The 25440-nt window shown below is 38.2% G+C and overlaps 3 protein-coding genes across 4 annotated transcripts; all 3 read right to left on the bottom strand.

Annotated features, from left to right (window-relative positions):
• Positions 1 to 1853: 1853 nt before the first annotated feature.
• LOC119984265 (two-component response regulator 24-like) lies at positions 1854 to 2618 on the bottom strand. Its single transcript, XM_038828130.1, has 2 exons — positions 2400 to 2618; positions 1854 to 2021 (listed from the first exon to the last, which is right to left on the bottom strand). The coding sequence occupies exons 1-2, from the start codon at positions 2616 to 2618 to the stop codon at positions 1854 to 1856; spliced, it is 387 nt and encodes a 128-aa protein (XP_038684058.1).
• Positions 2619 to 4084: 1466 nt separating this feature from the next.
• Positions 4085 to 16855, bottom strand: LOC119984664 (CLIP-associated protein-like). Its single transcript, XM_038828725.1, has 21 exons — positions 16166 to 16855; positions 14510 to 14665; positions 14345 to 14407; positions 13184 to 13252; positions 12821 to 12986; positions 12236 to 12397; positions 11418 to 11515; positions 10891 to 10965; positions 10738 to 10806; positions 10576 to 10661; positions 10365 to 10482; positions 9927 to 10025; positions 9485 to 9839; positions 7519 to 9317; positions 7269 to 7367; positions 6768 to 6872; positions 6576 to 6650; positions 6408 to 6476; positions 5490 to 5558; positions 5287 to 5388; positions 4085 to 4532 (listed from the first exon to the last, which is right to left on the bottom strand). Exons 1-21 carry the CDS (start codon positions 16496 to 16498, stop codon positions 4371 to 4373), a joined length of 4329 nt encoding a protein of 1442 aa, XP_038684653.1. The 5' UTR covers positions 16499 to 16855; the 3' UTR covers positions 4085 to 4370.
• Positions 16856 to 19306: 2451 nt separating this feature from the next.
• Positions 19307 to 25280, bottom strand: LOC119984663. 2 transcript variants are annotated; one of them, XM_038828722.1, is made up of 6 exons: positions 25078 to 25280; positions 24475 to 24562; positions 23233 to 23312; positions 21217 to 23097; positions 20311 to 20461; positions 19307 to 20230 (listed from the first exon to the last, which is right to left on the bottom strand). In XM_038828722.1, exons 3-6 carry the CDS (start codon positions 23272 to 23274, stop codon positions 19518 to 19520), a joined length of 2787 nt encoding a protein of 928 aa, XP_038684650.1. In that variant the 5' UTR covers positions 23275 to 23312; positions 24475 to 24562; positions 25078 to 25280; the 3' UTR covers positions 19307 to 19517. The 2 variants fall into 2 exon arrangements, with proteins under 2 accessions (XP_038684650.1, XP_038684651.1); XM_038828723.1 differs by lacking the exon at positions 24475 to 24562.
• Positions 25281 to 25440: the final 160 nt, after the last annotated feature.

The raw sequence follows: 25440 nt of genomic DNA, 5'->3' as shown, positions 1-25440 counted from the left end.
CATTTTAATGATCTTTTTGATTTGTCTATTTTGGACCGACCTTTTCCCAGCCCAATCATCATTTCATGCCATTTTTAGGTTATTGGGAGAAGGAGAAGAGTTTGGACTATTGGGATGAAAAGGATTAATATCTCAACATTTTGGTATTATCTCAGTTATTTCAGTTGTACAGTTCGACTCACATGATTCAAGTAAATTTTTAGGCTCTCTACGTCTCACATGATGCATATAAAATCTTGTGCGTACAACTCAACAACTAGGATAACTGAGATACCAATTATTGGATGTCTATCATTATTGTTATTGAGAAGGTAATATTATATTAAAGAAACTATATGAAAAGTTATATTTGAACAAATATTTTAAATACTGAAATACTCTCCACGACAATCATGACATGTGTCACAAGAGCCGAGAAGAACATTAATTGAGATTCATATAGGTCACCGATCAAGGTAGAATCGAGATGTCCATCTGAGAAGAAAGTAAGTCGAGGAACCCGCACAAGGCACGATAACCAAGAAGAGAGCATCTTAGCAAGACCGAGATGCACCTGCGATACAAAGTCAATCATACCATCTCAGAAGCCCCGAGTGATTGAATACTCAGGGAACTCAAAGCCTTGAAAGAAACCAACTCTACTTAGGAAAGGAATCAGAATTGGATTCACCCTCCTCTACCAAATTTAAAACTCTCTCAACTCATAGAAAATGGGATCTCTATCACCATGAGCTCTACACTCTTCAAAGCTACTTGAGAGAGAGGGTGCACCATTGACTTTAGTATCGGAGAGATCCCCAAAAACCACCCAGAATCCTCTATAACTCACGTTTTTTACTATGCAGATGATCCGAAGATACATCTAGTTTTGACCGTCATCAAAAACATAAATGGGAAAATCTGTTGTTTCTAACTAGAAGACCCAAACATGGTGAAATCGTATGGGGACGTGGCAAGGGCAGAGCGTGCCATGTCGGATTGTTTAAGAACATTTGGGGCTCCATGCGGGAAGCCGGACCCACTCATCACACCCACTAATTGCTGCTTTTAATTGAGTTGGTCCCCCAGGTGGGCCCTTTGTTTAATAGCAACTGGAACACCTAGGTGGGCTCTGGTCCACATGATGAGCTCCTCCATCTGAAGCCCAGAACTCTCCCCAACAATGACAGCAAAAGAAAGAGAGATTTGAACATTATTCATTTTATCTATGTTTTATTTGGAGTGATCGTAAGTAGACTATATATTAGTGTATAAATTACAAACAAAACAACTTTGGCATTATCCTAATAGTTATATCATCGAGTTTAGAGATGAAAGATCCCTAAGGTTGGGTGTTTGAACCTATGGAACGTAATCCTTGGGATTTTCTGGGTTTCATGTGTCAAGAGCCGATGACACGGGCATACTTCATTGGAGGGGTTAAAAGCCCTATTCTGAGCCTCGGCCTAGTGTTATTTGAGCATTGGGTTTCGGCTCAGGGCTAAATTGTGGCACGAGGTGGCTTTCTCGGGTTTAAAACTAGTCAAATGGTCACAAAGTGATCATTGGGCTGGGGCTTTCTCGGTCACCAAAAAAAAGTACATCTACAAACAAGTTCAATTGAGCAATACTTTTAAAATGGTTTACACTGAGTCTCGGTGTAACTAACATATCGAACGGGTTTACTCGTGCCTAGCTGGGCCCATTTTAGACTTTGGGGTGTGCAATGTTCTCTTTAATGTATAGTAGACCAATAATTTGATGGTCCGTGTATTCATGTATTGACACTTTATGTCAAGAATCAGTACAAAATTTGAAGAACATCAAAACGACAAGAAAAAAAGAAGAAAGTTTCCTCAATTAAAGGCTTGTAGTTAGGCCAGCTTATGGAGGATTGAGAAGAGCTTAGTAGTGGTCAAAGGCTTCTGTTGATAGTCATCAAGCCCAGCTTCAATAAATTCTCGCACTTCTCCTTCCTCTGAACGACTGGATACGCCTGCAATCACGCTGCGAATACCCATGGCACGAAGTTTCCTTGTTGCCTGTCATCATAAACCAAAGGGTTTTTTTGGTAACACAAGACATGCAGATTTTACATGCATGCATATATATAAAGATATATATGTGCATATATCACATCAATTTAAGTTTGGATTCGATCCTTTGAACATCTATCTACGAATGCATTAAAACACAATTTAATCCTTAATTGCTGTGATTATCGTTTACGATTTGGGGTATGATGTTTCTTTCCATATATAGGTTGCGTTTCACAGTGTGTTTGCACCTGCCAAACACATCGTGTTCGAAAGATATGTTTCAACGTTTCTTTCTGTGTTAATCAACTCCAAGTGATTCAAACTTATGCTAGTGAGGCAACAATTAATGCATACATATGTAATGTGTATATAAGTAAATACCTCAATGCCATTCATGACAGGCATATCCATGTCCATCAGAATGAGGTCAAAGATTTGTCCGGAAGAAAGAGCATCAACAGCTTCTTTTCCGTTCATCACCACCTGGTTCTTTATGCCAAGGCTTTTCAAGAGCTTGTGGTGAATTATCCGGTTGGTCATGTCGTCGTCCACCACCAATGCTGTTATCTTCCTTGCAGATTTCCCCGGTGGTGAAGGCATTGAGTATTTTCTTTGCTTGGCTACTTGAAATCTACAAATAATGATATATATAAAGGTCTAGCCTGTGACCTGTATTTGGACAAGAAGCAGATATAAAATAGTATCACAAGGATTCTGTCGAAATTTTACAAAAATCTATAAAATGTGATTTTTCTCTTTATTTACTGATGCCCATATCAAAAATAATCTTTCTAGCGTTGTTCTTGAAAGCCTATAAAGGGATCTTCCTAGTCCTATATCATCTGTTTTTTTTCCTTTACAAAGAAATATATCCAGCAAATCTGATGCCCAAATACATATCATTAACCTTTGAAGCTAATTAAGATAAATATTTTCTGATACAATATACTATATTAGCAATATTTCATATGGACCACCGAATTATTTATTTATTTTTGAAATATGACCGATTATGTTTATTCATATATTTCTGATTAATGTAATTCATTTCTAATTTAATATATTTCAAATGAAACTATAATTTGACGATAATATTTTAAACCATGATCTTTTTTATGTGAAATCAATTTTAATATCATTCCATATATTCCCGCCTAATGGATGTACGATACAATGTTACTTGCACGGCTTTTGGTGCCTGAACAATGACTGTAATGAGAGAGGAGACACCTCCATTGATCGCAAAATATGAGCAATTTTGATGATCAGGGTGATAGATTCTTGTGTTACGATTGGATTGAGTAATGCAAAACTTCAAAATGGAAAGTAGTTCGGTTTAGTGCCAACATAGCTTTTAACACACAGACTCATGTTCAACTAATTGTCCAACATGGGCTCATCCACATAAGAGAAGTAGAAAACCTCACTTGTGGGCCAGGATAAGCCCACTAAGTGTAACCAGAGTTGCACAGCTCTCTCCCCGAGTTGGTAAACAGAGACGGACTCTTCATCCAAACTTGGGTATTATGATAAGATATTGTCCGCTTTAAAACGCAATCCACCATAAGATAAGGTTTTCAGGGCTCCCCACTTTAAAACCTGTACTAAAAAGTTAAAAAACACATAGACTTATAAACTGTCCATCAGAAATTTAAGGTCTGTTTGGTATCACTTTTGTTTTCTATTTTTTGTTTTAGTTTTCAAAAAATAAAAAACAAAAATAAAAAATATTGTTTCCAGAACTTTTAAAAACTTTTTTTTTTGTTTTCAAAAGTTTTGAAAACTTGTTTTTGATCATAAAACCAAAACAAAAAATACAAACAAACAATATTTTTTCTTTTTTGGTTTTCTATTTTTTGAAAACTAAAACAAAAAACAAGAAACAAAAGTGATACCAAACAGACCCTTATTTTAACGAAATTAGAATTTTCACAAGAAAATAGAAGTTGATTCACAAATCCCATTGTACCCCAAAAAGACCAAACCATTCCTACAAGTGTTCATGAAATCTTCCTATGCACTTTAACCTATGAACCATGAAGAGATTTCTCGCAGAGTAGTGTGGATGTCGACAAGAAACACATTTCGTTCTTCAATGTAACTGATACTGTTGTGCAAATGTATATTACAATATAGGACAGTAGTAATATGAAACATGCTTCTCACGAAATGCACTCTTCCTCCAAACTAGACAAAAGGTGTATTGAATACCTAACGAGCTCAAAAAGCAAGAGAAACCTAAGGTGAAAAAAAATATAACTACCCTCACAAATCACAATACATTCACACGATATACAAAATACACGACGAAGGAAAACAACACGGGAAAACTTGGCAAAATCCCTACAGGAGCTAATCATGGCCGGCATCAATTGGTGTGCCCGTCCTGGCCTGAGAGATTCGATTAGCATATATGGTAACTAACCGCAACTGTGTACTGTTGAGACTCTCCAAGTATGGCAAAAAGGCCTTTCCAAGCATGATATAAATATCCACCAGACAGAAAACAACAGTCTGCACCAAATATCAGGTAAAATAAATCAGAAGAAATATAAAAGATATGGCTTATATAATATATACTTTGTGAAGAATATCCAGAAATGTGCAGAGCAATGTGCTGTAATATGTAGAACACGGAACCCCCTCCCAACAAGCTTAGACAAATGGGAGGTTTGGTGATTTAACACAATCAATATATGCATCACAGAATCATTAGAGCAACTAGCCAATAAGTCTTGGCAAATCACCCTCGCATGAAAAGCCAAAAACAATAGAGCTCATCAATTCCTCTTTCGCGAAATATTTACGGATTAATGTTGGATTAATGTTGCACAATCATACTACTTTTCTTGTCCCCTTTCAAGGTTCAAAACTATACTTGTAAAAAGAATAATCTTTTCAGATTTGGCGGTTTCATTCTGTTCAGATGAAAACAGAACAACCATGTTACTTCAAATATTTATAACAGTGACATTTCCTGACAAGTAAATCCAATTTCTAGGGGCTATAGACGCTATACCAACGATAAAGAGTTAAACTGCCACATAATGTGAAAATGAATAAGAGGCAAAGTCTCAAATGCAACACAAAGGAATATTGACACCATGACACAAACAATCCAAACACAGGCTTAACAACACTCAGAACCTAACGTTCGGCTCCTTTACATCGTAACCATAGCTTACTAGAATATCAAGTTCTGAAATGATTAGGCATTTCTTTGCACCTTACTGAAAAAATTATCAACATAAATAAACACAAGAACTACCTTGCGAACATCTGCACTCTGGTTTCCAAAGGCTTCAAAAAGCGCAGGCAAGAAAGATGGCAACTGGGTCATCAATTCTTCTTGTGAGAGCCGACCCACAAGCTGAAGGGGAAAGCAATGATTTTATAATCCTCAAAAATAACAGCAGGGAAAGCGGCAAATGAATGGTTACACTTTCAGATGATAGATTCAAAAGAAAATACCTTCGTCAAACAGTTTATGCAGGTCACGAGAGTTTTCTCATCTTCAGTGACCAACAAAGGAACGATAACCTGCAACATCAGTTATTGATAATGTTAGAACCTGCAACATCAGTTATTGATAATGTTAGAATAAGATATTAATGATGTGAGATACCCCAACCCAATGGCAAAGTAACAAATTATAAGACAACCCAACCCGACTTGGGGCTCCGCTGAGACCCAGAATCGCAAGCATGCTTGAGCTCATTACAAAGGACAAGCTCCTGACGCTCTTACGTGCCACATTTTTATCAGTTCAGTGGCGCCCCGATCAGAGCCCAAAGGAAGAGGAACCGCCTTAAAGAGAACCCCAGCTCTGAGTGGCATGGTTGACCATGTTAACCCTGGTTCCCTCACTCGCTATCCCCGTACAGTCTAAACTCTGTCGAGGGAAATTTGGGAGTAACAAATCATAACATGGTATCAAAGGGGAGGTCTTGGGTTCAAACCTTCGCTCCCGCAACTTATCCCCCCCCTCCCCCAATTTGTTGTTGCCCTAAGCGTGAGCCTTTTTGTGTGTTTGTTGTTACCCCAAGTGAGGGTCTTGTGTGAGAGTAGCCCTAGTGTTGGGCCTTGTTTGTTGTGTAAGTATTGGGCCGTCAGATTGTCCAACCCACGTGGGAGAGAGTTAGAAAAATGTATAAATGATGTGAAATATCCCAACCCAAAAGGTTAACTTATTGGGTTGAATGACAAAGTAACAAATCTTAATAGATAATAAACCTTATTTTGCGCAGAGCATGGATAGGATAAAAAGAAAAATTCACTCTACTCCAGGGATTTCCAAGTAAAGCATGTGTGTGCCCATATGCAAAATGTCTGCATATAGGTGCATAAAGATGTGAACATGTGTAGAGTGAGAGTTCAAAAATGACATACACTCAAACATCTGAATGGATCATACTGCGATAAAACAATGGTCAGGCAGTGCTCAGCTTCATCAGAGACCTGGATAAAGAACAGAAAACATAAGACACAGATAGCAAAAGTATACAAAAGTGAAAAAAAAACTAAGTTAAAGGACCAGCTCAGGAAAAGGTTAACTACTTTGGGAACAATATCTTTGGTAACATGAAGCAACTTTTCAATCACAATCTCAACAGAATCTTCCATGGCATCCTTCTGGAAACATGACAAAGAAAGCAATGTCACCAAAAGAACCTTTGAGAAGACTAAAATGCCCATAAGCAAAAGCACTTGATTATGTCAGGACAATAGTAAAGGAAAGAAACAACAGACCTGGTTTTTAAGCATTTCAATAATCAACGAGAGAGCAAGCTCCCGAATGGAGGAGTCAGAATCATCCAAAACCTCAAGTACGACTGTCAAAATCTGATTGAAGTACTGCAAATACATGATTTACGAAATCATTCACAAACATAAATTAAATAGACCATAACACAACAATCTTTTAACTAATGACACAATAAGTTGGATGCACATTAAAGAATAACATAGTAGAGCATTTAATAGGCAACAATTTGATCATACTAAACACATTAAAGAACAAACAACCACTCATAAGAGTTAAATAGTTAACAGCAAAGATTTTTCCCCTGAACTTCTCTTTAGCAGCAGATTTGTGCTCCAAACATAATATATTTTAAGTAATATCATTGTGTCAGACCGTCGGCCAATTCGATACCAACCCAATCTAATTCTAGACTTCAAAACCGACACGGTAACCAAAATTCCTGACTGAGTGACCACAAAGCAATTCTCCATAAACTGGGATATTACCTTGGACCAAGTAGAGTGATCGTTAGCAACAGAAACCTCAATTAGTTGCTGTATAGAACCACGCTTACTTGCAGGAGTTTCATCATCACCATTGCAAATCTACGAACAAAAAAAAAAAATTTCAACAATTAGGAACCCAACATCACTTTCTTTTCAATGAGCGTGCAAGTATTCAGAAAAGATACTAATTGATTCAATACACAGTAAAATTCTGATTACTAAAAGAAAATTTTGATGTTCCAGAACTTACCAGGTGAAGAATTTGAGGAATGCTAGGACCTGTGTCTTGCATGGAGATAATCTTCACTGATGCAGGTTTATGATTATGGTCCAAGTCAGGAGAAGCACCATTTTCATGCCCAAAGCCTTCAGCTACCCCCAAGATCTCAGAATTTATTTGATCATTCATGTCCACAGGTGGAGCAGATAAACCCTCCAGGTTTAAAATATTATTTACATTTTCCAGCCGGTCAGTATGAGACATGTTTTGGGTAGTGGGATGGACTGCATAAGGTACATCCTTATTTTTGAAACTGTGAACATAAGGGGTAGAAGTCTCAAAATTCAGATACATATTCTCCTTAGCTTCTTCAGAAGTTACATGGCCCATACCGCCAGTGATTAAGGTTGATTCTTGTGTAGAAGACCGTTTCCGACCGCTATCAGTGTCAATCGAACTAGCAGAATATCTTCCATAGTAGTAACTATTTTTTGATGCACCAGCATATCCCCCTTCCTCAGAAGAAGTCCCAACAACATCAGATGGGTCATAAGAGGACTTCGGGCGTCGCTCTTTTTTGTTTTGCAAAAAGTTCATCAGGTCCACTTCAATACGAGGAGTGTACTGCTTAAGTGCTCGTCTCAAGGAATTTTGTTCTTCAACTGATAAACTAAGAATGAAATTGAGAACAGTAATTGAATCAAAGTGGGAGTAGACAGAGATGATGCAGTTGATAGCTGCTTCCTTAAGCTTGGTGTTCTTATCATGAACTAATGGTGTCAGCTTAGCAAGCCACAATTTCAAGATGCCAATATTACTGACACCATCAGAATTCATTGCATGCTTGTTAAACGAACTGATAGCAAACTCAATGACAGCCAATTTGGCCTTTGGCGACCGCTGTTCATCAAGGGAACGGAGCAATGCAGGTAGCAAAGAATCAACACTATAAGTTTTGCTGACAATTTCTAAAGTTGTTGAGCAAGCTTGCCTAACCAACTCTTTTGGGTCAATCAACCTTGAGAAAACATGAGGTAACATCCTTTCCATGTAGCTCTCAAATGGCTTCCGGCAAGTTGGAATAATATCTGCAAGGGTTGAGAGAGCCGCCTGGGCAACTTTATGGTGGGGATCATCCAAATGCTGGAAAAACAACTTCATTACCTTCTCAAAATGTTGGATCACTTCTTGAATTCCTTTTGGCCCTTGCAGTAGCAAAGACCGTAGATAATTAAAAGCAGCAACCCTAGCACACCAATCAGAACTTGGACTTAAACCCTCACCTAAAGCATCATTCAAAGATGCTGGAACTTCTACATAGTTTGAAATTTCTCCAAGTTGACTATCATCAAAACTCTTTCTCCTGCCGGCAGACATTCGTCCATTGACATTCTTTCTCAAAAGTGGCCTCTGGAAATTAGGTATGTGACTGTTCTGTGATTCCCTGAAGTTTGCATCTCTGTAAGGTGTATCAATGTATTGCCTGTCCATGTGAGGGTTCATATGTCGCCTAGCCTCCCTCATTTCATTATTATCTTCAATTAAAGAACCTCTTTCTTGCAGCCTTTCAGAAGCCCTCTTAGCTGAAAATGATGATAGTGCTGGCAAAGATTCAGCTGCCAGATTACTGTGATATGATGATAGCTTCCCAGAATCTTTGGAAGCTTGAATCTGGGTAATGATATCAGACAACATCAATCCACCATTGTGGTTGCCACTTTTACTGATGCCAGAGGCAGTTGATTCTAAGGTTAATGAATCTGTGAGACTATTTGAAGCCGAAACAGTAGAAGGGAATGGCGGATCACGAGATGATGGAGTGTCAACTCCTGCACTAGGAGGAATAATAAAGAAATTTAGCCGCTCATAAAAATAATCCCATTTTAACTCATCAGTTCTTTCGAGAGTGAATGATTATCAAATGATAGAAAAACTAACAGTCAAACTTGGCAGATTTTGTTTTCTTAGCAAAAATTAAGCACCAATTATTCTGTACCTAGATCCAAGCTAGACGATCTGAGAGTTGAGAAGTTGTGTTTCTCAGAGAGTTCCAACCCTCTAAGCATGCTTTCAATTGCAGTCACCTTCTGTTTGCTCGAATGAAGCACACTTTCAAGACTACGTTCTGCTCCTTTACCCAAGGACTTTGCTTGTGAAAGAAGCAAACCAGAGGAAAGCGATGCACCGGAGGATAAAGTCGAACTTCTGTCCATGGCAACTATAGCAGAAGTTCCATACCCAGGTAAATTTGCATTAGATGCCTGAGAAGTGAATGACGTATGTGAACTTCTATCACGGAGAGAAGGAGAAGCATATCGCCTATGCATGCCCCCATCCTCTTCATTTACAACCTGCGAAGAATAAGGGAGAGGAGAGAAGTTTTCATTATCCTTGAAGTCTTGCCAATGAAGTTAGAAAAATATAGAAAAACCAAATACCCTTTGAATAGCAGGATCAAAGGAAGAAAATAAGCGACGAGAACGCTCCGGCCAAGTTTTTGCAAACATTCTGTAACACATTCTCGCAGTTGAACGAACCTGTCAAGATGCAGACTTCTACTTGTTACGACCAATTGATAAATCATAAAAGTGCCAGAAGAAAAATGCAGCCATTCCTTGTATAAAGATAGCACAAAGAAATCACAAAAAAAAAAACATTAAAGAACAATATATAAGAACAGCGATCAAATACAAAGAATCTAAATCATCTCCAGGAAAATGTGGAGCCAATTGATGGTATGCAGAGCTCAGAGTTTGGAGACCAATCTTTACAAAAAAAGCACAGTACCAATTAGCATCCACACCAGAGCAATTAGACAGACCAAATATGAATCAGTTACTGGAATATCTATAATGTCAGATTCAAAATACAAGTACCTCACTCATTGCATCCGCCACGCAACACCTTATTAGATCTTCATATAGGTCAGCTGATCGCTGTATTTCAGGAGCATCAGGCCAATTTTCTAATATCAACAATGCATACTCACAACACCTGCAACACACAAAGGGAGACATCATTGAACTAAACCAACATCAGTTGCAGCCCGCAGGTATAAATCTTTCAGAATCAGTTGCACTGCAATACCTTGCACGGAGTATAGCACTACGGTCATTCTTTGCAGAATCCGATATTCGAGGAAGTACACGAGCAACTTTACAGTTACGCAGCATCTAGAGCCCGGGAAAGGAATAAATAAGCAAATTTGACAGGAGAAATGTAAACTACAAACAAATTAAAGATAATTACCGTCTTTATGCAGTTATCTGAAGACTCTGCAATTACAAGCACTGTGATCACGACCAGCTTGAAAAGGACCTGATATTCATACAATGTTAATAAACAAAAATTACAAGCATGAAAAGACAGTAATAATTAGCCAAAAAATCTGGTTTAACTTACCGGAATGAAAATCTCAGCACATGACTCAAAATCTCCCAAGAGCTCTTTTGATAAATACGATAATAAATGGCAAGCCTATAAGTGAAAAAAAATCAGCTAAGCAACAACCAAGGGTACAGCCAGTTATGTCTTACAAAGGCCAGATTTATATCAGATTTGAGACTATCTTGACATTATAGTTTAGAAACCAAATGATCTTAAGAGCCACTAGAGAAATTCCGCCAATGCAGTACTAATTGCATGGCTGGTGTCAGTTGAAGAAAAGTTATCAGCACAACCGAATAGGCAAATAGTGAAGATATCAAATGCAAGGTGACATATCCATATCATTACAGTATTGTACATAAATATCAGCAACCACTATCGAAAGACACTTTACAAGAAGTCAAGAAAGACGAGCAACAAGAATTTGCAAAAGAATATCCAAGATTAATAGGATGGAGCATTTCATGGGCCAATACTCTGAACAAGAGAGGGGGCCACAAACAAGAACCTGAACCAGAAAGTAGATGCATGTGCGAACTTACCTGCTTCACTATACTAGATCTTCGATCAGATAGTTGTGTGCTTAATGGCCCAACAAGTTGCTTCAAGAGACCGCGAAAACAAGGATAGTCAGCAGCTCCTTCAAGAAAGAAATTATAGGGGACAGATATATCAGCATCCATGTTCGCCTGGGAAACAGAGGAATATTGCAACTAAAATTTCTCATGTTGAGAGTCTGTGCCCTCATAAACGTAGCGTGAAAACATAGCCATGCAGAAAACAAATTAGAAAGTCAAGAATGAAAACAACTTGAGGCAGTTAAGTAAAGAAAGTGTAAGCGAAAAAAAAAAAAAAGAGGGGGAAAAGGGATAGAGCACATAAAATACAAGACTCAATGAAACTAAGCCATACTGTTAGACTATGTATAAATTATGTGAAATGTCACAAGGCCCCCAACCCAACAAGTTAACTTGTTGGGTTGAATGGCAAAGTAGCTAACCTTAACATGGTATCGGAGCAGGAGGTCTTGGGTTCAAACCTAGCTTTTGCAATTTAAACCCCCCATTTGTTGTTGACCCAAGTGTGGGCCTTTGCGTGTTTGTTGTTGCCCCAAGTGAGGGTCTTGCGTGAGAGTAGCCCTAGTGTTGGGCCCTCATTTCTTGTGCACGTGTTGGGCAGTCGAATTGCCCAGCCCACGCGTGTTGGGGGAGTGTTAGAATATGTATAAATGATGTGAAATGTCCTAAGCCAACAAGTTAACTTATTGGGTTGAATGACAAAGTAACTATCCTAACATATACAATTTACCACACTAAAAGAAAGAGACATTGCAAGAAAGGAGCAAGGATGAGATGCAAACCTCCAACAACAAGGGCTTCAACTCTCTGCATGGCAGCAATGCGAATAGACCAGTCTTTTTCTGGCACCAAGGTAGAAGCAATCTTCTCAAATTCCCTAATGAGTTCCTTTTCTGAGTACACTTTAATTGGCTCAACAGGTTTTTCACTGAAATCACTTTCGCCTGCACGAAGTGGGCAAGACAGATATTTCACCAAATCATTAATGCTTAACAATTATACACAGACTTTAAAATGGCAAATTATAATTCACACTCTTTAATGTCTCCAAAACTTGATTAGTTTATTTTCAATATTCCAGAAGTGAAACACTTAATCATCACATCCTATTAGGATCATAAACAATATAAAACACTGAATGTTAGAACCAAGTTCTACAAACACAAGAAGCAACTGATAACATTTTTCAAATAGCAAAAATTATCAACACAGGGAACATCTTAAAAGATGCAATCTAGAGTAAATGGATCTTCCTCCCTTCATTGCTTTTTTAACTTCATTTGCAAAAATGATGGTATTAAATTTGCAGAGAACATTAACATATAATATATACAAGTATCCACAGATGAAACAGCAGGGTCCTAAACCTCCAAACAGAGAATTCTCTCTTGAGGAGCTCCTGGCCTTCGGACTACTTTTCTTGGAATTTATGCTTGTGGGCTTCATCTCCCCAACAGGAAAATTACTCGTAAGTCCATCTGAAGAGCGAATTTTTGGTTCAATTCTCTCTAGCCGGGCATTAATATCTTTCATCTGCATTTGTGCGTTGCATCAAGATTAGAATAACCTAAATTAAAATAACCTCATTTTCAAAAGAAATATATAAATATTTACTAATACAAAGAGAGATTCTTCACTCAATATCATATTAAAAGCAAACAGGTACAGCAAAATTAGATATTTCCAAAAATATAACACAAGAAAACAGTGACTTAGATTAAAACATTCACCATGGACATGGGAAGATTATGGCGCAGAAGCTCATCACGAAATTGAGGCCCAGCTTGCGTATACATCTCCTGAAAGGAAAACGGTATCATGATCAAATTAAAGGTCTATCTCCTGAACCAAAAATCAGGAAGACACAATCCAGAAAACCTTTGAGACCACTCTTGCATCGAGAAAGTATCAATGAGACCCATAATTAGTATAGTGCGCCTTTTCAGTTGCATTGGCATAAATAAATTTTAGAACAACATCACTAGTATCTCAACAAGACTACAGTAAAGCACAAATATACGGTCTCAACATTTCAGAAACCATATAAGATTTCCATATGACATGTCCAAACTTATAGGTTATGCTAATAGAAGATAAATGTCTCTGGACACCTACTATCAAATAGCCACAGAATTAACAAGATGACAAGGAATGGTTACTGATAGTCCATTACCACATAAAAAGAACCCAGTAATCTTTTTCTTTATTTTTTTTAATTGAATCAAAAGACCCCCCACTATCAAGGAACACAGTCACCACAAATGAAGATATTTTGACACTCATTGTACCTAGACATGATCTCAAGGAATTTTCCATGGAGAAGGGGAAGAAAAGGTCAGGAGTGAGTTCCAAAATTCAAAAGCCAAGCTAGTCCTCTGCCCCTCATGCACATGAGGTTCCCGCATTTATGTACAATCCCCAATCAAGAATCCAAATGCGTAAGGCAAGGAGAAAAACTATCATCATGCAAATCAATGATGCCTAGAAGGAAGTTTCCCCACACAATCTCTAATTCCTCCAGCTTAAAATGTGCAACTAGTAGACCTTAGCACAATGATAAGGTTGTTTCAGAATTATTAAAACAAAAAAATGCAACAGATTCAAACCATGAAAACATCATCACAACAATGCATACATAAGACTATATATATATCGGACCCTCACTGAATTCTATAATGGCAGTAGCCTCCTGCATTAAGCCATACTATTTCTAGGAGTGACAATTTTTCAAGAGTTTATAACCTCAATTAAAGCTAAAATGAGAAAAAAGTTCCAACATCTAAACATATTAATCATTTTTAAGTGTAAAGCTATATTAATATCACAATTCACAGCTTAACTTTACAACACAATCACATGCAAAAGTAGTTAAGATCTAAGGAGTGCCAAACCTCAATGCACGCTATAGCTGCTTCTCTAACACCATGATTTGGGTCAGTCAACATCTGCAAAATCTGGAAAGAACATAGAAGTTAATAATGATTTCCTTTATAATCTAAGCTTAAGACCAAAAAAAAATGCTGGTATCCTGCATCAGGAATGCTTGTGTATCATACAGGTGGGAGAATAGCCCGCTGAAGAGGGAGTTCAGTGGATGCAAAAAGACCAATTGAAGATGTGACAGTCCGAGCAAACTCTTCTCTGACTCTCCAACTTCTATGTGCCCATGCATAAGAGCCTGCTCTTTCAACGATGATAGTTGGAGAAGAAACCTGAGACACAAGCCACAAAAACACGAAAAATGTGTTTAATGAGCAAACAACAAAAGTATTTCTTGTCCTCTTTCCTTTGTTGATTTGCCCATTCACTTTAGTGAGGTCATTAACAGAATTTGATTTAAGAAAAATCATAAATAGCAGGGTTAAAAAAACTTTAAAGGACCGAATTTACATCTTCTCACTAGACCCTCGATGGCATCTTATAGCCTCCCTGGAATCACTAAGCCTTTCCCTCCAATGCACAAGTCATAATCTCTATTTTTCCCCATTCTCTTAAACAGCATGGATCAAATTGAGGTATCAATATCTAATTTGTGATTGGCCACATAATCCATTAGATAAATTTGTTGGAATTGACTATCTGGAACCTACACAGCAACACTCTTTCCCAGTCATTTTGATCTAATGCTAGCTCTCCACCAAGCCTGTGAAGCCTATCTCCTTTCTTATCACTTCCATTTCATTCATATCTCTTTAGCATATCTAACTCCCTTATTTTACCACATGTTCACGCCATAGCACCAATATCATCTACGTCGTACACGCCCAAACCATTTTAAACGATTTTCTCCCATCTTATCCTCATTGATGCTACCCCTACTCCATATGAAACAGTATATTTCTTATTATATCCTGCCTTCTGTTGCTTCCATCCAGCACAACATACTCATTTCTGTCATATTCATTCTTCAGACAATTTGTCTCTTAATATCCCCAACATTCTCATTTTTGCTACACCCATTCAACATATATCATTGCAGGGTATGAGAGACCAATAAAATTTCCATTGTGCTTAATGGTGTTTTTCCTAAAATAGCCAAATATGCCTTCTTCACAGCTCATCCTTAATATATTCTATTTAAGTTCTATTTTTTCAAAGTCCTTGGATCATCTCTATGTTCAATTTCAAATCAGATTGAAATGTAATAAAATAATTAACAGCTTAACTAATGCAATAGATCGATCTTTTTTTGTTTTTTTCTCTAGATCTCTCTACAATGGTGTCCTCTATGCTGTACCTGTTAAACCTACAAGTTATAGATATTCCGCAAGCCTCAACAGCTCCGTCCATATCATTGATTATGAATTCTAGCAAGTCTGTAAAAAATGCATATCCCGTTGATTGAACTTAGATAATCATATTCCACTTAAATAACACATGTACTAGTGTCAATACACATCATTCACCAACTAATTTTAGCATCAAGAAAAAGTGAGGAGAGAAAAACAAAGTGAATGAGGCTCCTAAGCCACAAAAGAATGACAGCCCCCAGTATGACTACAGGGACGGCATACACAATCAATTATCATAATAAATACAACATACATAGTATAACACGAAATATAAGTTGCTTAGATGAAGTCAATCTTATCTAATTAAAACAAGAAAAAAGTAAAATAATACCAGACTCAAACGTGGACGCAATTTAAGAGCATGATGGAAAGGATAATTCAAATTTAATTAACAGCAATACACTTTTATGTAAAGAAGACCTCCATGAGAGTAAGCAACAGGCGTCTGCCGGCGTCTCTGACAGGCTGTTTGGCGTCGCCGAGGCGCTCAACAACAGCAGGGACAAGTGCATTGAAATGCAACTTCAAGTGTTCACCGGAGAGCACGGCAGCGGAGGCAAGGGCCAGGAGAGCACCCTGAGAGACCCTGAAGTTGTTGTCCTTGAGGAGATCCAAGCAACAATCGACAAGTGACGTGGTTTCCGCTGAACTAAGGCTCTTTCTCGATGCTTCTAGAAGCTGGTGAAGACGCTCCACTCCTGCCATCCTCTCCTTAGTGTCCTTGGCCCGCGCTAGCTCCAGTGCCTCCTCCATTGTACTCCGATCTGGTGCGACGGGGCTCAGATCTGGATCGAGATTCTATACGATGAGAGACGAGACTCTTCTTCCAATGCCAGTAATATAAATTTGAAGTAGGGGCTTGTTAGGGATTAAATTGAAGTGGAGTTGTTGGTGGTGACGGTGGTGATTGACTTCAGCGATAGTGAAAAAGAACGAATTAGCGGGCGCTGAATTAATAAGAGGAAGTTTAAGGTTATCGCAGAGTGAGAGTAAAGGAAAACTAGACCGACGGGGAGGTAGATATATGTCCCTGTGTTGTGGTTGGGTTCGAACCAGTTTTTGCCACCGGAATTGACCTAGGGTCGGTCTGGTTTATTGGCTGCGCGTTGGTGTTCCCGGTGTTTAGGAAGCCCAATGGACTCTTTCGCCTAGAACTGTCCAAAAAGCCTTGTCAAATCAAATTAACCGTCAATTGATTTTTGTCAAATATATATTTGATCCTATTGAATTGTCAATAATCAATTATTTTATCGATTAAATTAACATCAAAAATCGACTGAAATTGATCGATGACACTCCTACTTTTGCCCTAATTTAACTATAATTATAAGATATTGTCTTTTTTACAAGTCCAACTCCAAGCCTCATAGGAGTTCCAAGACTTTTCAAAATTGTCCAGGGCTCGAGACTTCCAGGAATTTCCATGACAATTTTAAAACGTGTCATATTAAGTAAGGAAACTAATGCACTTATAACATGTACAATAAATCGTCGTTCCAATGATATGAGACTTTTTTCAACAATCTACCCCTCACTTGTAGGTCGGAGTCAAGCCCACCAAACCGAACCAAGAATCACGTAGATTCAACTATATTCAAGCTAAACAATCTCCCTCTGATATTATTACTATTAGGAAACACCAATGACTCTATTATCCAAATTTGACAATCATCGTAAGATATCGTCCGTTTTTCAAAATTCAAGTTCAAACACAACTCATCACATGGTTGTAAGACTTTTCATGACTTTCGAAGACTGTTTAGAGCTCACAATTTTAAAACACGTCTTATTAACTCATCCATTGTATGTTTATTTTATCAATGTATGAGTTTTATGTTCTCAACATGTGGGTTGTCTTGGGTTTGGGTCTCATCAATTTGCTCCATAAACCATTGATCCACTGCGTCAACCATTCTCGTCTTTCTTGGGCTTTCATTTTATTTTATTTTTTTACCAAAATGAAGTAGTATGAATTATGAAACAAATTACATTGTATTTGAAGCATAAATTTTTGGTTACCAAACACCGACAGATGCTGATGGCTGGCTACTACGCGAACATAAATAATTTCGGTTACAAACAAATAACTTAAAACGTCTTAGGTGTCCTGTCCTCTCTATTTCCTTGCTACATAGGTCAGGGGACCAACAACCGACGCTGATGACTCCAAATTGTTGGTATTATCTAGAGCAATTAATTATTATTATTATTATCATTATTCATTATTAAATTTATTATTATGTTTATAGGACAGTATCTCAAATGAGTCCATATGTATGTAGATCTTTCCAAATCCCGCATTATTAAAGCCCTACGTGAATTGGGTTCAGAACATCGTGAGATAGTTCGGTCCATATCCATTATGAACGTTAGAGCATTTCAGAGGATCTTGCTCTAGTACGAGAGAATTGGAAAGGACACACCTTTGATATATCAGTTATCACTCCCACGTTAAACGCTTGATAGCCAAGTGTGAAGCGAATAACTGTTTAAAGCATCTACCTATGACGGTCAAATTCTTGTATACTATATTAAATTCTAAAAAATTTGTAGGATATTTTTGTCAACAATTATCTTTGCATGAATGACATAAAATACAATGTTGAACATTGATAGGAAGTTTTACCAGAATTATGAACAAATGGTTGGTTCATGGGTCATTCAACACATCATTACAACGTTAGTTAATTGATTTCATGAAGAGATAAGCTTCAAAAAAGGATTATGTGATTGGGAATGGACAAAAAAAGACAAGGCTTGATTAGTGATAAAGCCAGACCAACCACCTCTTTTGAAGGAAGATCAGTTGTCCTCTTTGGTTTTGTCATATTATGATGATTGTGCTATTTTATTTAGTGTATGAGGTTGTATGGACCTCGTTGGCTCGTTTATCGTCCTTATGACAAACCCGGTCAGCCCACCACAATGCTTACAGTACAGACGAGGTTGGTCCACGGCCCATTTGGTGATTTCGTGAGCAAGCCGTTCGTAGATCTTTCGACATTGTTTCCTGTGTGACTCTGTCCATGTTGCAAACCCAGCAGGACCACTTCAATGCTACACACGACACGAGGCATCCACGGCCCATCCCGTGATTTCGTGGGCAAGCCTGTTTGCAGATCTATAGCCTTGTTTACACTTTACAGTCCATGTTTCAAACACACTGAAGCCATCTTTTTTATAACCGAGAATGACATTATGCGAGTTTGCATTTTGAATATTTGATATGAATATAAACTTGAGCAATCAGACATGCGTGCACGGAAATTTCCCCTATGACATGATAAGTTGGGTTAAAACTCATTGTGTGGCCACAATGGTATTGCTTTCAATGTGAATCGTCATTTCTTGATAACTGAGAATGACATCATGTAAGTTTATACTTCGAACATTAGATACGAGACTAGATTTGTGCAATCAAGCTTGCGAGCACACAAGTTTCTCATTTAATGATATGATAAGTTACGTCAAAACTCATCACGTAATCATAATGATATTGCTCCTAATGAAAATCGAATTCAAAACCTATCGAGTTCATACGATTTAACGCAAATAAATTGACAATGAAGAACGAGTATCAAGCGGTAGTTATTCACGAATCACATGTACATATCTTTTTAGAAAAAAAAAAAACTAAAAAAGGGTTAACAATTTGTCAATTAAGTACTCATTAAACATCTGACCGCATTGAACAAATAAAGCAGGGGCCTCATCGTTAAAATTAAATACACAATTGGGCAATAATAGAGTTACAATAAATAGGGGTACAAAATTAAAGGAAAAAAACAGCCTCCTCCACAAGCTCTTCCAGCAGCTTCCCCTCTATATCCTTCCCTATATTATCCAACTCCAACATCATGTGTTCAGCCCAGCCTCTCCCCACCACCTCATTCCTTACAACCCTCTCCACAACCAGGCTGTCTCTGTCACCACAATCTCCCAAATATAATCTTACCTCACTAGAAAACCATTCCTTCATTAGGTCCCACACCTGTTCCACCACCGTGGGTGATGCCGATGCACCCGCTACGAACCTACCATTGACCATGTTACATGCCATTGACCTTGTGCTGTTGTCTGGTCCATAACCCGTAATCTCCACAAGGCTGGTATTGACGCCATCAAATACAAGTTTCAGAATTGATCGTCGTTGTCTTCGCCTTGCCTCATGCACAGGCTCCTCGTCGTTTAGGTTTGCATATTTGTCTCTCAGTGATGGGTCTAATGGGCTATCAGGAGAATGCCATCTGCCCAAAAAAGTGTCAGATTGCACCTCGACGTTGAGGCCAGCTCCTGATAGTAGGGTTTTGACGACGGAATGCCAATCCTCTTCTTCTTCCTCAGGGCCTGGGGAAACCAATGAGGGGTTCGAGAGATGACGGGTGGCGGTATTTGCACATGCATCATCCCATGACCGGGGCCAGGCAATTGACTCTATAGGAGGTGATTTGTCAATCAAGTTGGACATATGAGGCAGACCCAATCCTGATAATAAAAGAAAAGCCTAGGGATTAAGATTGTGAAGAATGACATAACTTCTCAATTTAACCCGATCAAAAATATACCTCGTTGGTCTGCCTTCATATTTCGAGAGGACTCCAGATTTGTCGGGTCATCCTCCCCGAATGGTGGTTCCAAAACTGAAATTGGACTTGGCTGGTCCTCAGTTTCAGTTACACACCCAAGCATCACTGGTTTTGCCACAGATAAACCTTCCTGCAAAGGCAAAGGATGATAACCCTAGGATAAATGATCACGCCATAGATGCACAAGGCTCATTTTTTCCATTCACACAATCCAGCAGAGTATTTCAAGTATTAACATTCAACATCAGACCGAAAAAGTCCCTGCTTTACACGAAGTAGTCTTTACTTCAAGGGGTGCCTATTGAGTATGTTTGTTAACTTTTTTCCCCCCCTTCAAACAAATATGTAGCTGAACAGTAAATTCGTATGACTAATAGTGTTTCATCCTTTCTCTTTTTCCTCGCTTCTATGCATATAACTGGAACTTAGGTACGTAGACATGTACGCAGACTTTTTCAACAACGACATCACTAAAGATTGTGTTGCCAAGGATATCAATTCTACACCAATCCAGAGCAATATATTGGTCATACACATCATAATCTCTAAATCAAATCAGTTTGTGTTCTGACGCAACTTCCAAACAAATCATAACATGAGCAATCCTGCAAGCACCAACTTAGACTTGGCAAAGGTGTACAGGGAGGGAACAAGTAGATGTAGCATCTCTAAATCAATCAGTATGTTTTGGGGGTTTTAAAATGCAAAGAGACACTAGCAAAGTGTAAACGACCAATCAAAAGGCAATGACCGGAACTCATTGATCTTGTCCAATAACAACGGTAACACGATAAAACCACATGCTAGACGAAACTATTGGATAAAAAAAGGAGAGCAGTAGAAATGAATAACCATATCGAAAACATAAAAGAAGATACTCCATACCTCAAGGTAAAAAACAGCACGATTCTGTCCCACTCCTATTAAAGCTGAAGAAGTTTTGCTTGCAGATCCATGTAAACTTGGGGATAGACAACCATCATAACTACTACTGTTAACACAGTGAGCAATATCATTGCTCATATTTCCAGGAAAATCTGTGTGTGACCTTAAAGTCTCGGGGCTGGCAGATTGAGATTCATTGGAAGAATGAAAATGGGCCAGTGTTTCCTTACCAGATTTCTTATTCCTCGAAAATAAAAAACTGGAAACTTTTCCCTTAAGTGATGATTTCATGCTTTTAGCCTTTGTTAACTCCTTTGGCACTTGTGTTTTGTCAGGCTCAAGATCTGGAACTTCAACAGTTTGCCTAGCACCATAAACCGTTGAAGACACAGGTAAAGATTTAGATCGCAAGAGACCTTTTGGAGAATCACTCAAGACCTCTTCTTTACTCGAATTACTAGTTAAGCCTGAAGTTGATCCCCTAGGTTCTTGTTCCTCACTAACCACTTCCTCAGATTTCGTAGTCTTCTTTGCATCGGAAATTGCAAGCATCTCACCCAGTGTACTAGAGCTTCTTCGAGAATGCCTTTGTTCCTGCAAACCCCCATTTAGTGCTATCATGGCCCATCTTTCAGAAAGTCTCTTCTTTGCTTCTCTGCAAACAGATGACTCTGGCGAACATGATGCACGGCTGAAAGAGGAGAAAGAATAGGGCCCGCCAAATCTATTGATGTGATCCCACGAATGCCGAGAAGTTGGAGACATGACTTCTGAATCACTCAGATTCTCAACTACATATTCATTTTCCGTTTTGTTAAATGAGCTATCATCGCCAACATATCCATTGGAAAACACAGAAGAAAGCAAAGTTTCATCCCTGCGATGACCCATCATATTTTCTCGCATTTGCAGTGTGATCTTTTTGGCCAATTCTTGTGATTCCCGTGACTCCTCGTCTTCAGATGCCTCATAAAAATCTTCTCCATGTAATACTCTGGGTGACAAAGAAGGCATTGAAAGCACAGCCTTAAGGTCATGACTTTTCCCAGGGCCAGGCTTCAATACCACAATCCTGGTGGGCTCAGCAGGATATTCACCAACTTGCATATTACTAAAAATAGGAGAATATACAGGACTTTTGTCCAACCTAGTTGCTTGACCCTCCAGGGCTGGTTTCTTTGCCTGTATATCATTCTTCTTTCTAGATCCGGCAAATTTATCATTCTCAACACCCTTAGAAGGTTTAAGAACAGTGATGCGCTTCGTCTCAGGAGGGGGAGGAATAGACTGCAAATCAAACAGATTTTGGGAAAGCAAAGAATTTGGCTCTTGCAAACACTTGAGAAATAAATCCCTGTTGGAACTTAAAACGTCTAATGCTTCTTGGAACTCCTTAGACTGGCGAAGTTTCTCATCTGTAGCCAAACGTTTTGCTTCTTTGAATTTCTGAAGAACAAGAGCCATCTTTTTCTCATTTATATTGTCATTAAGTCTTCCCTTTTGGGGTGAATTATCTCTCCCATAATTAGTTTTTTGTGAATGCAAGCAGATTTCATAAACATCTTTGTATTCATTCTGCCCTAGGCAGTGATGAACTTTGGAATGCATTCTCTCATCCTGGAATCCATTAACTTGATCCCAATCTGCCAATGATCCTGAATGACTTAAAGAACACCAAGAATAACCCTTGGGATGGGCTTTTTCTGCAGCTGAATTGGGCTGCTGCTGCGGAAAGGCATCAAGCCCCATCAACTTTGCAACCAAATTAGGTGGGCTATGATTAGACTCCACATCTTTTGACATTTCTTGGGCTATAAGTGTCTTCATCGGTGTTCCATTTGATTTCTTGTTTGAAGAGCTTCTATTCAGTTCAGACACAATCTACATATCCAATACAAATGCACAGTACATATAAGGCCAACAGGAACAAGATATATTATGATGCAATTGTCAGTAATGCAGATCAGTTCTACATGATATATCTTCTCCCAGCAATGCATAATAAAAAGTGCTTACCAGTTTATCCTCAATCTGATCTTTAACGGGAAGAGTTAACATCCTAGCCACATCTGATCTACTCCTTGCAAGTGAACAACCTGTCAATAAACCACCTCCAAGTCAAAAGTTGCCATCAGGATAATAATTTTCAAGCGTCCAGCTAAAGATACCATAAAATAAATAAAATACCATCACTCTCAGACAGGACAAAAAGAGAGAAGAGATTGAGTATAAAGGTTAAAATCAGATATGTCATAAACTAATGTGGCTAACCATACAAGTTATTTTGCACCTATCTCTCCAAAGACATTATTATTTGATGTACACGCAGCTATGCAGAGAGAGTGCTCTAGAGCTAAAGATAAAGTTAATGTAACTTGATGAAGTTTAAGGTTTACGACGTAGGCCAAGAATTAAGAGAACCACAATATGTTAAATTATTCTCTATGTAGCAGACAACATTTAAAAGTGCTTGTCATTTGTAGCAGACAACATTTATTGATGATAATACGACTTGTCGATTCTTAGCTTAACCCAACAACTGGGCATATTCATGTTAAATAAAACCTTATTTTGTATATCATCACAAGTCACAATGATGTATCCACCAATAGATAATTAAAATAGGAACAATCAGAAAACTCTTAGAGAGTAGTGAACCATACAAGTAAGGAACTCAATCCATAAAGCTAAACATCTTATTACAGCAAGGAAGATGTTCACTAAAGAAAAACATGGAAAAGGAATTTAACGTTTTTGCTCTGAAATCCATTCATTTTGGCACCTGCATATACGCATTTCGTTCTCACAAATCCTAGTGGAGTTCACAAATAGAAATACAGCATGGCAACATGATATGAAAATGATTATAAGGAGCAAGGAGTGGAAAGCATAAAGAACAGCTTCAAGAAGACAAAAAAGATGCTAAATTCAAGCAAGGAAGAGAATCTGAAAAATAGCACTTCACATAAAAAAGAAAAACACTTTAACTTTCCAATAGTTTTAAGGACGATAAAAAAAACGCACAGAGTTCATACTTCTAAGGTACCCAATACCTTTTGTAAGCTTGAAAAAATATTAGGCTTTCAAGCTAAGACCAAAACCCCAGAAACTGAAAGGGTAAAACCTAAAGTTCCGGATGAGGAGCAACAAATTCAAATATTAAAACAAACCGAAAGGGCAGTTTCTTTTGGAAAGCGCCAAACAAATCACAACAAAAACCTAGATTTAAGATGGAACTGACGGTGTCATATGACAAACCTTGCGTTTATGCAGAACGAAAATACAGCATATTCTCCCTTGATATATCACAATTCACAATCATGCGTAGCTATAAGTCCACAGCGAACTGCAAGTATACACAAATTAGGAAAGAACTTCTAAAAAACACTTATCTTGGCTTTTTTTTCATTCTTCCTGTATCAACAAAAGATATTTAAAACTAAAAGAAAAAGGCAAGACGACCTGCATTTGACTCGAAGTTACAAAAAGGGTAAAATCAGTTTTCGTTTCATAAAAACCCCATAATTTCAGCCATCTAAAGCTTGTTAAGCACATCTATACACCATATCATGAGAAATCAAAACTCAGAGGTAGCAAATTCAAGCACTAGAATTACAATTAGAATCGAAATCAGTAACAGAAGAGTGAGAGATAAAATCAGAGTACATTAGATTCGATTGGCAAAAAAATTTCCTATCTAACACACAAAAAGAAAACAAAAAAAGAGAGAGCTCGCATCGAAAATAGAAAGGTCGGTGGATGAGACAAGAAAGTAAATTGTTTTGCTCCAAGAGATTCACAACCACCAAAGCCAAAAAGGAAAGAAGAAAAAATGGGAAAATTTTCGGATAGGCAGAGGACCTGGTGACCAAGAGCTGACTGCGACAAAAATGTGGCCGGAGATTCACCGGTGTCAGGCATCAGCGGCATCTCAGCAGCTCTGTGCGCGTGATGAGGTAGGAATACTGAAGAGAGAGAGCGGATTGTTTACTTGTTTCGATTATGGGGCGTATGCGTGTGGAGAGGCAGAGAGAGACAGGGTGTGGGGTGAGCTGGTGAAGCAGATAAGAGAGAGAGAATCTCACACTAATATTTCATATTTTACAGTTACCCCTCCGCTCTATGATATTTGTGATTTCGGCTGTCATTTCTGTGATATTTCAAATATTAACACAAATCCCAAATTTTTTTCTTTCTAACACCCCCTTAACTACATGAGTCCTT

This window comes from Tripterygium wilfordii, chromosome 18, assembly GCF_013401445.1.
Source record: "Tripterygium wilfordii isolate XIE 37 chromosome 18, ASM1340144v1, whole genome shotgun sequence".
Taxonomy (NCBI): domain Eukaryota; kingdom Viridiplantae; phylum Streptophyta; class Magnoliopsida; order Celastrales; family Celastraceae; genus Tripterygium; species Tripterygium wilfordii.
Note: the sequence above shows the minus strand (reverse complement) of the source record. Positions and strands in the feature narration are given on the sequence as shown.

Bases quoted from the DNA above. Each gene is read 5' to 3' on its own strand.
- LOC119984265 (XM_038828130.1), bottom strand. From the start codon at position 2,618: ATGCCTTCACCACCGGGGAAATCTGCAAGGAAGATAACAGCATTGGTG. The intron at 2,022-2,399 runs GTATTTACTTAT...TTATGATGACAG, and splicing joins CTGTCATGAATGGCATTGAG to GCAACAAGGAAACTTCGTGC.
- LOC119984664 (XM_038828725.1), bottom strand. From the start codon at position 16,498: ATGGAGGAGGCACTGGAGCTAGCGCGGGCCAAGGACACTAAGGAGAGG. The intron at 9,840-9,926 runs GTATTTGGTTTT...TATTCTTCGCAG, and splicing joins TTGATCCTGCTATTCAAAGG to GTTGTAAATGAAGAGGATGG. The intron at 9,318-9,484 runs GTACAGAATAAT...CTCCTAGTGCAG, and splicing joins ATCGTCTAGCTTGGATCTAG to GAGTTGACACTCCATCATCT.
- LOC119984663 (XM_038828722.1), bottom strand. From the start codon at position 23,274: ATGTTAACTCTTCCCGTTAAAGATCAGATTGAGGATAAACTG. The intron at 23,098-23,232 runs GTAAGCACTTTT...TTGGATATGTAG, and splicing joins ATCAGATTGAGGATAAACTG to ATTGTGTCTGAACTGAATAG. The intron at 20,231-20,310 runs GTATATTTTTGA...TTTTATTATCAG, and splicing joins TATGAAGGCAGACCAACGAG to GATTGGGTCTGCCTCATATG.